The following is a 12,718-nucleotide window of genomic DNA, read 5'->3' as shown; positions in this document are numbered from 1 at the left end:
TTCTCATTAGTTATCCATTTTATACATACCATTGTATATATGTAATTCCCAATCTCCCAATTCATCTCACCTCCCTACCCTGCCTTAGTATCCATAAGTTTGTTCCCTACATCTGTGTCTTTATTTCCGTTTTGCAAATAAGTTCATCTTGGATTGGACAACTGGACAGCTACATGTAAAAAAAGGAAATGAGAACACTCTCTCACACCATACACAAAAATAAACTCAAAATGGATTAAAGACTTAAATGTAAGCATAGACACTATAAAACTCTTAGAGAAAAACATAGGCAGAACATTCTCTGACATAAATTACAGCAAGATCTTTTCTGACCCACCTCCTAGAATAATAAAAATAAAAACAAAAATGGGATTTAATTAAACTTCAAAGCTTTTGCACAGCAAAGGAAACCAAAAACAAAACAAAAAGACACCTTCATAATGGAGAAAATATTTGCAAATGAAGCAACTGACAAGGGATTAATCTCCAAAATATACAAACAACTCATGCAGCTCAATAAAACAAACAATGAACCAACCAACCCAGTGAAAAAATTAGCAGAAGACCGAAACAGACATCTCGCCAAAGACATACGGATGGCCAACAAACAGATGAAAGGATGCTCAACATACTTATTATTAGAGAAATGCAAATCAAAAACTACAATGATGTATCACCTCACACTGATCAGAATGTCCATCATTAAAAAATCTACAAACAATAAATACTGGAGAGGATGTAGAGAAAAGGGAACCCCCCCTACACTGTTGGAAGGAGTGTAAATTGGGAGGTTCCCTATGAAGAGTATGGAGGTTCCTTAAAAAACTAAGAACAGAACTATCATATGACCCAGCAATCCTATTCCTGGCTATATACCTGGAGGAAATCAGCTATTGTGTTTCCAGTAAGCACTGGTACTATTTTCAGCTGCCTGCTTGACATTTAGGTTTTCTACAGAAACCTCAGACTCAGTACAGCAAAACTAATATCAACATCCACCCCATCAAGCCTCCTCCTTTGCCTGTATTCCCACTCTGTCAATAATAACTCCATTCTCCAGACTATTCATCCAAGTTGGAAACGTCAGAGGCATCCCAAAGTCCTTCCACTTCCTCATCATTTCTATTTAATCATTCACAAAGTCTACTTAGCACTATTTACCACTGTTTTGGGATGGATTCCACCTCTTTATGTGGACAATTCCATATGTATTCTTCATTACTCTGCCCACTTGCCCCTGGCCCTTCACTGTTCTAATCTATCCATGACAAAGCTGCCTGAGTTATCTTTTCATAACACAAAACTGATTATACCACCCATTACTATTAATAATTCAGTGGCTTCTCATCTCCTTCTGAATAAAGATAAAATATTTTCTAAGAAGCATAACGTCCTTAGTAGATTCTGACACATGAGCATCATCTCCCAATGTCACCCAACTCATACTCTATGTTCCAGATGATGAACTTCTCAAATGCCATGTTCACCTGTAATTCGAGCTGTTCTTCACATGTAAAATTCTCTGCATAAACATCACTGCAAATTCCAACCCCTTCATAAGCCAGCTCAAGGTTTCCAATCCGCTAGATAGCTAATAATTTCAATAGCATTTGTCTGTAGTTTAGCCTGAGCATCTGTGAATATGTTTTGTACCCCACGTTATTCTATGAATCCCTAAAGCAGAGGTTGTTCATCTTATTCATCCTTGCATTCCTAATATTTTAATGTAGCAGTGGAGGGGCTTGACTTATGTACCTTAAAAAGGAAATAACAGTTTAAAATAGCACATCTTCTCTTTAGACAGTATCAACCTCTGGGTAGACAAAACTTTAAGAGTTGTCCTACATACCAGGCAACTAACATTCTAGAAATTCTCCTCACATTTATTCAACAATTACCATGGGCTGTTCTCAGAGGGTGGGGGGAGGGTGGACGGTGGGGAAATGACAATAAAAAAATAAAGGAGACATGAAAACCAGAAGGAGAAGTCAGAAAAAGATGGGTTAAAAATTCACTGCCCTTAGGCAAATATTAGGCCCCAAACTCAGGCAGATAAAATAGAAATCCTAGCTCCATTTATAAGATTATCTATAGCCAAGTACCTCTTGTTACAATAGCTGTGAAACAATCACATCAAATGGAATACATTTTAAAACCTAAACCAAGAACATGGTGCACTGTAAAGAAGATACAAGATGAATATCAAATAGGTACATAAAAACTTGATCTCTATTCTTGTTCTACACAAATTTTCTGTGAGAACTAGGATAAATCACTTAAACCTCCCTGGGCCTCATTTTCTCCTAGTCAAATGGAAATGAGAATTATATCTATCCTTTCTACTCCACAGGCTACTAAAAAGCAAGGGAAATAAGAGATGTGCGAATGTCCTGGCAAAGAACACAAAATTACTTTATAAATATAAGGTAAGGTCTCAGTGACAGGATTCAGCAACATTTCTGAATGGCTCTTCACTAAGCAAAAAGATGGTACCTCTTTTATTACGTTTGCTTATTTCTGCTGAAGGGAAAATCATGTTCCTCACAAATTTAAAAGCTGTAAATGTGTGATGGAAACCTTCTCCAAGGTAAACAAAGCCCACATTTTAGAATTCACTTATTCCTTCACTCATTAATTCAGTCTGTCACAAATACACACTGAGCATCAACCACTAACAGAACATTATGAAAATTATGTGAGGTGTTACAAAAAGTTAAATATATGAAATGGTCTACCCTTAAGACACTTGAGGTCTGCGAGATTTTCAGAGAAACAGGGATATGTATGTGTGTGTATATATCTAATGGAACAATGAGTTTACATGTACACACAAACACATAGATTCAGAGACATTTTATAATTAATAGTCATTTCATGTGTGACTTATAAAATGTATGTATAAATAAATATATAAACATGAACAAAGAATACTATAGCTCATTAAGCAAAGAACTGTAGGATTTTTCAGGTCATAGCTATAGCTATAAAAATAGAAATACAAAGTGTATAAAGACATTTTTTCCACTAGTCGTTTCAGCCATGCATGAAAAAGAATTATCTTCGAACGACAAACAAAAAAAGTAGCTAGATATGTTAACATAGGTTAGTGTGGGAGGAGAGTATAGAGACAGTTCTATCCGTTTTATAATGTAAATCAGCAGAAATATAAAGCCCAGAGATTGAAAGGGGAAAAAAAGGGATCCTCCTATTCCCACAATAGCAAGCACCATGCAAATTAGGAAATTGTTTGCTCGTAACACTCTCAAAATCCTTATTTGGTAAAATCTGTATAAAATTTCCAAGTTAGGGAAGAGTTGAGAAAAAATTTTAAATGTTCTATATTATGCAGTTAAAAATAAGTCAGAGTCTCAGTGGGAAGATGTCTGCATCAAATACATTGCTTCTTGGAGTTAGTTATACGTGAATTAATTTCCATATCACAATTTCTAACCACATTCATCAGTAACTCACTGCGTGTTATTTGTGGCTTACCGTTTATTTGGATCCTTTATCAAGAGGCCTGAAAGCAATGATTTTGCATCTGAAGAGAGTGTTCGAGGAAATTTAATATCTTCCATTAGAATTAGTTCAAAAAGTTTCTCATGATCCTGGTTATAGAAAGGTAATCTCCCGCACATCATTTCATACATGACAACCCCAAGGCCCCACCAATCCACAGCTCGGCCATAGTCATTATCTTCTAACACCTAAAAGTGAAACCAGTAAAAGATTAATTTTTACATGCTAACCTTTAAAGCATTATTTATAAAACATAAGATGGGGAACACATGTATACCTGTGGAGGATTCATTTTGATATTTGGCAAAACTAATACAATTATGTAAAGTTTAAAAATAAAATAAAATTAAAAAATAAAAAAAAATAAAATAAAATAAAAACATTCCCTTAAAAACAAACAAACAAAAAAAAAAAAAACAAAAATAAAAAAATAAAACATAAGATTTTTACACAAAAGTGAATCATAACTTTCAAAACCTAAGTAGGTGATTCTAAGATCTTGACATTTAAACTATGAAGAATCTTACAAAAGATATAAATCACATCAAATATGTGAAATGTTCAATATATAGCCAGATATAAGGGGTGAAAAAAAAAGAGGTATTGCAACCTTTTTTGCAGCCTACTGCAAAATTCTAAGTAAATGAATTAAGTGGAGAACAGAGGAGCCTAGCATGCTGCAGTCCACAAGGTCAGGTCGCAAAGTGTGGGACATAACTTAGCCACTGAACAGCAAAGCAAAGTAAATGAATATATGAGTGCCCTAAGGATCAAAAGAAAACTATCTGCATACTTACACATTTTCATTTAGGCCTACTTAATTTTTCATTCTGGTTCCACTAAGGTAGTCAGTAAGTAACAACTTGGAGCTAAACTGTGTTGATTATAGAGAACATAATGTGTCTAACACCTTCTTGCACTGAGAAGAACTAATACAAATGAGTGACAGGTAGGAGTGAACAGATGCATTGTATTAAAGAAGCATCCAGGGCATGACAATCATGAAAATATATACGAAACCTTTCGGAGGACCCTACACGTTGAAACTCTTGCAGGAAATATGTAGGCAACAGAGTGAATATAAAGAGTGATTGACTGAGTTGTAATAAACTTTAGCATCCAAAGTTTTAGAACCTCACAACAATTTCTATTAAACACAAACAATGAAAATCATGGACTCAATATCTGTCTGGTATATGCCCTTAAATTTATTTCCCAAAACACATTACATGTAAAATATATTTAGTAAGAAACAATATGCAAGTATCAGTTATGCTGTGCTAGAGCAACCTGTTCAAACTGAAACATCACTTGCCGTTTGTACCAGGAAAAATATGATTACCTTTCTACAAGGTATGTTCCTCAATCAGTGGAAATTAATCATTTGGATCTTTCAATATTTTATTTCAAGACATTGTATTTGTACAGTAATGTAATTTTTAAACACCAGTGACTTTTTCAATCTATTCCATGGCCAATTACCAGAATGTGCTGTCCGTAGGCCTTTATCTAATAGATGCTGGATTTCACCTAATAACAAAAATTTTAAAGTCTAAGTAACCTCTTACTGCACTCCTACAACACCAAAAAAACAGTGGTACACACAAAAAAGAGCCAAATGTGGTTTTTAACCTCTTTTTTCATAAAACCATAAAAAGCATAAAAGCTGGATTAACTGCCTCCCGAACCCACATTTCACCAGCCGGGTTCTCATCCCCAGCTGGCAAAACTGGCAATCCTTTATTTTTGTTTAAATACCTGGTTTGCAGCCAGAAGGGAAAGTGAGTACATAAAAAAAGGTTTTATTTTTGAAGAGAAATAAGCAACTGAAAAATAAAACTGTATTGTAAAAAAAATCTGTTTGATAAAATATATTTTATTTGGCTTCGTAAAATGAACACTGATTCTCAAGATAAGTGGTTTTGCTTCTGAACATACAAGCTTTAACTGAAACATACATCCATAATGCTACAATTAGAACTGTTTGCTGGATTACTCTGTACTGAACAAGTGTGATGTAACTAACATTAACTCAGTGACATGTAAAACTTAGGCAATGTTGAGGAGAAAATACCCTAACAACTCAGCCAGTCCTCTTTATCTGGAAGGCTTTGTCATCAATTAAAAAGAGAGATTTCTGTTCAACTCCTATTTCAAGACAGCTGGAAGATGAAATACACAGAAAATAAAACTAAAAATGATTGTAATATTCTACATGTGGATATACTATAAAATATATTACCACTGTTCATACAATATCCTTTCTCCTTACATCTAAATCAAAATATAATACTTTGAAATAATGTAGAAATTCCTGACTGAAATTAACACCCACAGCCTAGTAATATATAAAATTTACATTCTTTAGCCTAAGAGTTGCAGTTCCTTCTGATTCTCTCTGATCATTTTTTCCCCTCCTAGCAAAAAGGCTAATTACTTCATGGTTAGCACCAGGGCTGATCCAAAGAGTAAGATACATGGTAATGTAGAAGTACAACAATATTAATACATTTCAAACTCCATTACAAGGCGATTTATCATATAACCTGGATATATATGCAGATCAAAATCTGCTTCTAAAGAAATAATTCACTGAAAGACTTATCTTGAAGAACCAAACTAAAGACAGTGTTGTTTTCCATGAAATCAATGTCATCAATGTTTAAACTAAAATCAAGTTAAAATATGAAGGAAGATATTTGGTATTTCCTTCTACACTTATTGTCCTCTGTAACCCTAGATGTAGCTTCAGTCATGAGAACATTTGACACAAATGCCCAGAGATGAAGAACAAGTGGGGATTTGAAACACAAAAAGAATGTAAATGTTAAAAAATGGTGAGAAGTCACATCAATAAACCCCAAGCAGAGCCCAAGCTCTAGGAAACAAGGTGTAGTTTCAATTTTTCTACTAGGAGCCAGAGATTGCTTCACTTTCTAATATAATAAAATTCAAGATTCAAGGAAGTCACCACAGGTTATCAATTACTTTTAAATGATCTGGTAATACCTGATTAATATTTGGTAACATTTGAAGTACACACTTTCACTTATCAAAAACCAGCTAAGTTTTAAAAAATCACTATGAACAGCTCTTGAATGGTTACTAATTTCAAAGAATGACATTAAATAATAAATTTTATATTTTAAAATGATACCATCAATTAAAGTTCCCAAAGTAAATACTTATTTCATGAATGGGTACTTTCAGAAGGCATATTCATTTCAATATTCTTTCACCAATTAAGATTTACTGAGAGGCTGAAGGAATACCTTTCTCAGCTTGCTTGCCAGGCCACACAAAGCACTCAAGGCAAGTAGTGATGAGGACGCTATGTATGCCCTGGAGTGGCTTACTGCTCAATCAATAATCCTGACAGAACAGATGGGGGAAAAAATTAAACATCTAAACAAACTGTCTGTACACCTATGTTGTGAAAGTAAACTGCGAACTTGGATGAACCAATTTACCGCTAATTCAAAAATTGTTTTTCTCTGGTAACCTGATATTTCAGGTAACTGATACTGTGTGTTTTATACATAAACACACAGTTATATGCTATATAATCTACAGAAATCCTTTAATATTCCTAACATCACAGAAATGTTGCTAAAAGATGACCTATAAATCTTCTAACTCAGATTCTAAAATGTATTGCAGCTACAGAACTATTACATACATTTCACAAGAAAAATGAATTGCATGGTTTACTGCTATTTTCTTCATAAATATATACTTTGTATCCAGTTTTCAACTGCTTTAATGATTCTAAAGGGACTGAAACTGTGCCATTTGCTCTGAATTAAGATGCTGTAAGCTTCATGGCTGCCTCCTAGCATGCACACACAAGTATTCGCATGCAGTTCATCTCCTACTTCCAGAAGCATTCTCTGGCTAGAACAGGCCAAGCTAAATGGATACAACAGTGGTGATTCAATCATACTCACAGGTATCTTCCCACAGATTCCTATACTTCCTTTTTATCCTGAAGCAACAGACATTACAGGGTTCTAAGAAACTGGGTCTTTGTAACCAAAGTAAAAATGGCCATTATAAAACACTACAGACAATCACTAGTGTTCCCAGTTAGGGCTGGTTTTGTGTATGTTATATCTCAGAGAATTTAAAATTACACCCCGTGCTTAAATCAGAATCATTCCAAAGTACTGAATGCAAATATTCTGATTGTTAAAATCAAAAGACTATATGGCACTCAAAAGAACTTTAGGTGAAAAATAGCTTCAAAAAAACCTGACAGAACTCTAGGGAAGTAAAAGCTGCTACTTATAAAGGTTGAGAGACATTAACATTGAACTAAAAATATCATTTTTGTTTATATTTAAACAATATCTAATTTGGGGACCCAGTGGGAGTTTTTTTAACTACGCAGTTTTTTATTGAACTATAGTTGATTTACAATACTGTGTTAGTTTCAGATGTACAGCAAAATGGGATGGTTTTTAATATTATCCAGAAACAGTATAAATAGCCAACTCATAACAGACGTTCTTAAATAAAAATTCTAACAATAAAGCAGACAACTTCTGTCTGAACTAATCACTGTGCTCATCCACTTAATTTCCCCCTTAGTATTGGTGATGAGACCAGTTTAGAACCATCAAGATGTGAAGGCTTTCAAAAATACTTCAAGGGGACAAGTGCTACATGCATCATTAAGAATGAAATAAAATATTAGGGATGTATACAGCTTGGGAAAAGCTACTAAAGTAACTTCATTTTTACAAAAAGCTTAGAAGTTTTAAGATTTAGTTTCATCATCTGTTAGAACTAGTAGAATTTTGTCCAAGGGTAAGCAAAATGTAACTATGTGTGCTACTATTTTTATCTACAGATGAAATGTATAAATATACATATATATATAAAACTTTGATTTCATTCATTTTTAAGATCTCCTCAAGATAATACTGATAAGGCCTATAAAATGATGTCTTTTTCATTTATTCTTTGTTGTATTTAAAATAAACAGAATTCCATCTAGTACACTTAAAATCAAGTTTGGTTCCACTCACTTCACCTATGCACACTATACTCCAGGCTACCAGCTATCTTCACCCTTAATTAAAACGATTCTCCCCACCCTCCTGAAAGTTCATGTATACTTTTGGCCTTTCATTTGTGCTATTATCTATAAAGAATCGCAATGACTTTAAGCAAATCTTTGTATTAAAATAGTTATCAAAATATTTTCATCTATTTCAGACACTGTCAAAATACATATTATAAAAGATATTGAAGCTAGTAGGCTTCAAAAGTGAATAAAATGATACGCAGCGACTATTTTCTAAAAATGAGTTTCCAGAAACCAGAAATACATTAAAAATGCATCTTCAGCCACTGAAAAACATAGCATTTTACACATATGAAATAAAATTATATACATCTTTTTCTGAATAGCAACCACAACTAGATACTGTGTATTTTCCAACAATCAAGTCATTTTTTGCAATCTTTTTGTTAGTTCTAACTTGATTATCAAATAATTTTTATTTTTACACTATTACAGAAGTGCATTTCTCTAGGTTTCCAAAACCACCTTATTCAACCTTCCCCATCTGTCACCATCTGCTTCTTTTTAGCATGTACTTTTTGTGTGATCACATAAGCATGTGAAAAATAACTAACATTCAGATGATTATCTGCTGGTACATTTGAGGACTGGGCATAATAAAAGTGAACTGCCAAAACGTACTTAACACTTTTAATTTTGTTGGGTCTTGCATGTAAGCTACATTTGATTTTCAAACTGTTTTACAGTTGGAAAGTTGATCAGGTACTGCTAACTCAAGAGCAAAGCTGAGACTCTAAATAATTAGCACTGCATAAAAGGATGGTTTGGATTCAATGAGAGCCAAATCAAATAATAAAATTTAACAGTAAGATTTTATATATGATTTCTAATTTCTTTATATTTCTAGGCATGAGAATATAGTAGATATGATGAAAACAAAACCTCCTCAAAACACCATAGTCCATAATATATGGCAGGTCAAATTTATTTCCTTCTAATACAAGAAAGAGCAAAACCACTTTAAAACCATCTATACTAATGCAGCTTTAGAGATGCAGCACACTAAACATATAGTCAATGCCCATTAGGACTGTATCTCTGCAACATCTTTTTAAAAAGATACTTTTCCCCCCTTTAATAAAAAAGGTACACAGTTCTTCATCAAAAGAAGAGAAAAAATACTTTAAAAAATATCCTTTTTTTTAACAAATGGCATTTTTATATCATAATTTTTTTTTTCCTGGTGGTCTTTAAGAAGAAATCTCAGTCCATTTAAAAATCAGGTGTAAGTCTGAGATATAGTACAGTTAATGCATCAGTTTTGAACTGATTTCTAACAGTATTTTTGAAGTATTTTTTTAAAATATCCTGCAACCATCTTTAAGTAGCAAAGCATTCTGACCAAATTAAAACAGTTTAGGGAATTCCCTGGAGGCCCAGGGATTAGGCCTCCCAGCCTCTACTGTAAGGGGCACAAGTTCAATCCCTCGTCAGGGAACCACGATCCTGCATCTCTTGTGGCATGGCCAAAAAAACAGAACAAACAAGCAAACAAAACCCCTCCAAAACTAGTTGAAAACATAGGGATGGCCACTGCTGGACGAATGAGAGGCTGCAGAAAGATGTCTCCATAATGTGTAAACAGGTCTCCCATGTGAAGGTAATAGACTAACAAGGAGCCCTTCAAAAGAGAAGCAGTCCTCAGGCACATACTCCAGGTCTGATACACAGCTACTACTGACAACCAAGAAAAGTCTGGCATCAAAAATGCTATGTACCAGAAATGTCAAGGTTCAAAGACAGTGAGAGATACCATCTGCAGTGAAGGGAAGAGGCTAGTTTAAGCTCTTGCCAATCCCTCTCTAATTCTGACCATGCATATCTGGATCATATATTGCCTTGCTCTCAGTTCACATGCTTTTCCCTTGTCTGTGAGATCAAATCTAAACTCTTTCCCATTCTGATCCTGATCTACACATCCAGCCTCCTCTTAGTCTGCTCCCTCTTTACTGCCACCAGACCCTCCCACCACCTTTCCTTTCACTGTACATAACTCTAGTAAAGCAATTATTTTCTTGGACAGTAATGATTATTCTCCATATTCTATCACCTTAGTAAATACAGCAGGCTACCAGACGACTAAAAACATTTCTATGATCTTTACATTCCCAGCACCTAACAGAATGCACGACACCTAATAAATACTCAACAAATATTTCTTTAATGAATGAATGAATGTTCTTCAGTGAAATGGTCTACACCAGAGACCAGAAGAAAGAACTTAAATTCTTGTTTTTAAAAGTAAGCATATAAAACAGTTACCCTGATTTAACAAAATGCAGTTTGACACAAATGCTTAAAATGTGAGAAGTTTAGTTGTCTCAAGTTTTGTCATCCTCAAATAGTAACCACAATGATCACTCTCCCCTGTGAAAACAATGTCAAGATGTTAATTATGAACCAACATCTCTCAGTCATCGGGTATATAAACTGCTTTTAAACCCTTCTGCAATATTTTTTAAAAAGGTATACAGAAAGGGTTTACCTGTCTTTAAGAAGAAATTGATAATTCCCTGTGAACTGTAAACTTTCAATTTAGAAACAACTGGACTCTTCTTGGATTAAATTCCTGGTTTTGTTCTTCAGTTGATGACATTTGCATATAAAAACAGTATCTTTGTTTCTTAGGAGATCATCTGCTTCTGAAATGAGATGTATTTATCTTCTATAGAAATAATTTCCCCTAATTGTGATACAACTAATTTTGTTATTCTAAATATGGGATATCATCATCCATGGCAAATGTATAGCAGGGGCAATTGGAACTCCAGAGAAACAAAGATTTTGTTTTTCATGACATTCACAAAAATAATCCTATGCTAGAAAATGTGATCTTGTATTTGAACAAACAAGAAACATTATTCTAAACTTTTACCAAATTCAGCTACAAAAATAGAAAATTTTAAACTCCAGATTTTATAACAGAAAAAAATGTTACTTTTGGCAGACCTTGATCAAATAATATTTGGAAATTTACTATGAAAAATACTGCTAATATTTCAAATTACTAGCATTTATTTACAAAAATTTAAAATTATTGAAATGTAATTTTAATCTCTTATTGAAAAGAGCTATTTAGTAATAAACTGGCATTAGTTACTATACATATAAGGAATGCTAGTACCATTCTGAATGTATTCCCATTTCCTAATTCTTTTGATTACTTTTCCTGTTGAGCATTTATGAAGAATCTATTTTTAAAAATGGCAATTACTTGCATCTATAGTGGCCTTGAAACAGTGATTTTTTTTTTTTTGGCTACCATGTTATGCGATTAAAAAAGTAAAAATAGGCTTTATAAGATGAACCTCGTTAGAATCCTGTTTCTATCTCTACCACCTCCTATCTGTGTACAGATTACATTAAAAATTCTGATCCTCAGTTCCCTTACCTTTAAAAAAAACAGGTTTGCTATCTCAAAAGGTTATTCCAAATTTGCAATGTACATATATAGCATGCAGCAGATAATACATGTTCAATAAATAGTTATCATCATCCATCAAACATAAATGCCTCCCTCCTTTGCTCTAATGACACTAACCTTGTTGGAGTTTGAGGGAAGAACTGAACTTGTGCCTCACAGGTTTCATACTAGCTGCTCCCTGTGTTTGGAAAACTCGTCCCCTGTATTGTTACAACAGTTGCCTCTCAGCATTCAGGTCCCTGGTTAAACATCACTTTCCCTGAACATCCTATCTGTAGAAGATTATATTTTCCAAAGAGGGCTGCAGCAGTATCTCCCATGTCACATGTTTTTGCCATGGAGAGGTGGGATCTATGTCACTACCCTCTTAAACACGTGCAGGCTCAGGAATGTTTCAGCACATGCAGAAATGATGTGCAATTCCTGACACGAAGTCATAAAAGGGGATTCCCAGAGAAATGTTTAGAGCAGCATTATTGGCCAAAACCTGAAAGCAATCCAAATGTCCATCAGCTGCTGAATGGATAGACAAAATGTATTATATTCATACAACAGAATATTATTTTGGCCATAAAAAGGAATGAAGTACCAAAAACACGCTAAAGCATGGATGAATCTTGAGAATAAACTGAGAGGCCAGACACAAGAGGCCATGTATTGTATGATTCCATTTGTATGAAACATTT

At 34.0% G+C, this 12,718-nt stretch overlaps 1 protein-coding gene across 7 annotated transcripts in view; it reads right to left on the bottom strand.

The window, feature by feature from the left end:
• The window catches only part of AKT3 (AKT serine/threonine kinase 3), a 279,622-nt gene that overhangs the window by 41,185 nt on the left and 225,719 nt on the right, over positions 1–12,718 (bottom strand). For all 7 annotated transcript variants that reach the window (XR_009729912.1, XM_061382512.1, XM_061382509.1 and 4 more), the window contains one exon: positions 3,493–3,707. Coding sequence is in view for 6 of the 7 variants with exons in the window: in XM_061382512.1 (XP_061238496.1) it covers positions 3,493–3,707 (215 nt within the window). In the remaining variant the exon portion in view is untranslated. The remainder of the gene's footprint in view (positions 1–3,492; positions 3,708–12,718) is intronic.

This window comes from Bos javanicus, chromosome 16 (assembly GCF_032452875.1).
Source record: "Bos javanicus breed banteng chromosome 16, ARS-OSU_banteng_1.0, whole genome shotgun sequence".
Lineage (NCBI taxonomy): Eukaryota > Metazoa > Chordata > Mammalia > Artiodactyla > Bovidae > Bos > Bos javanicus.
This window is presented reverse-complemented; position numbering and strand designations above follow the sequence as displayed.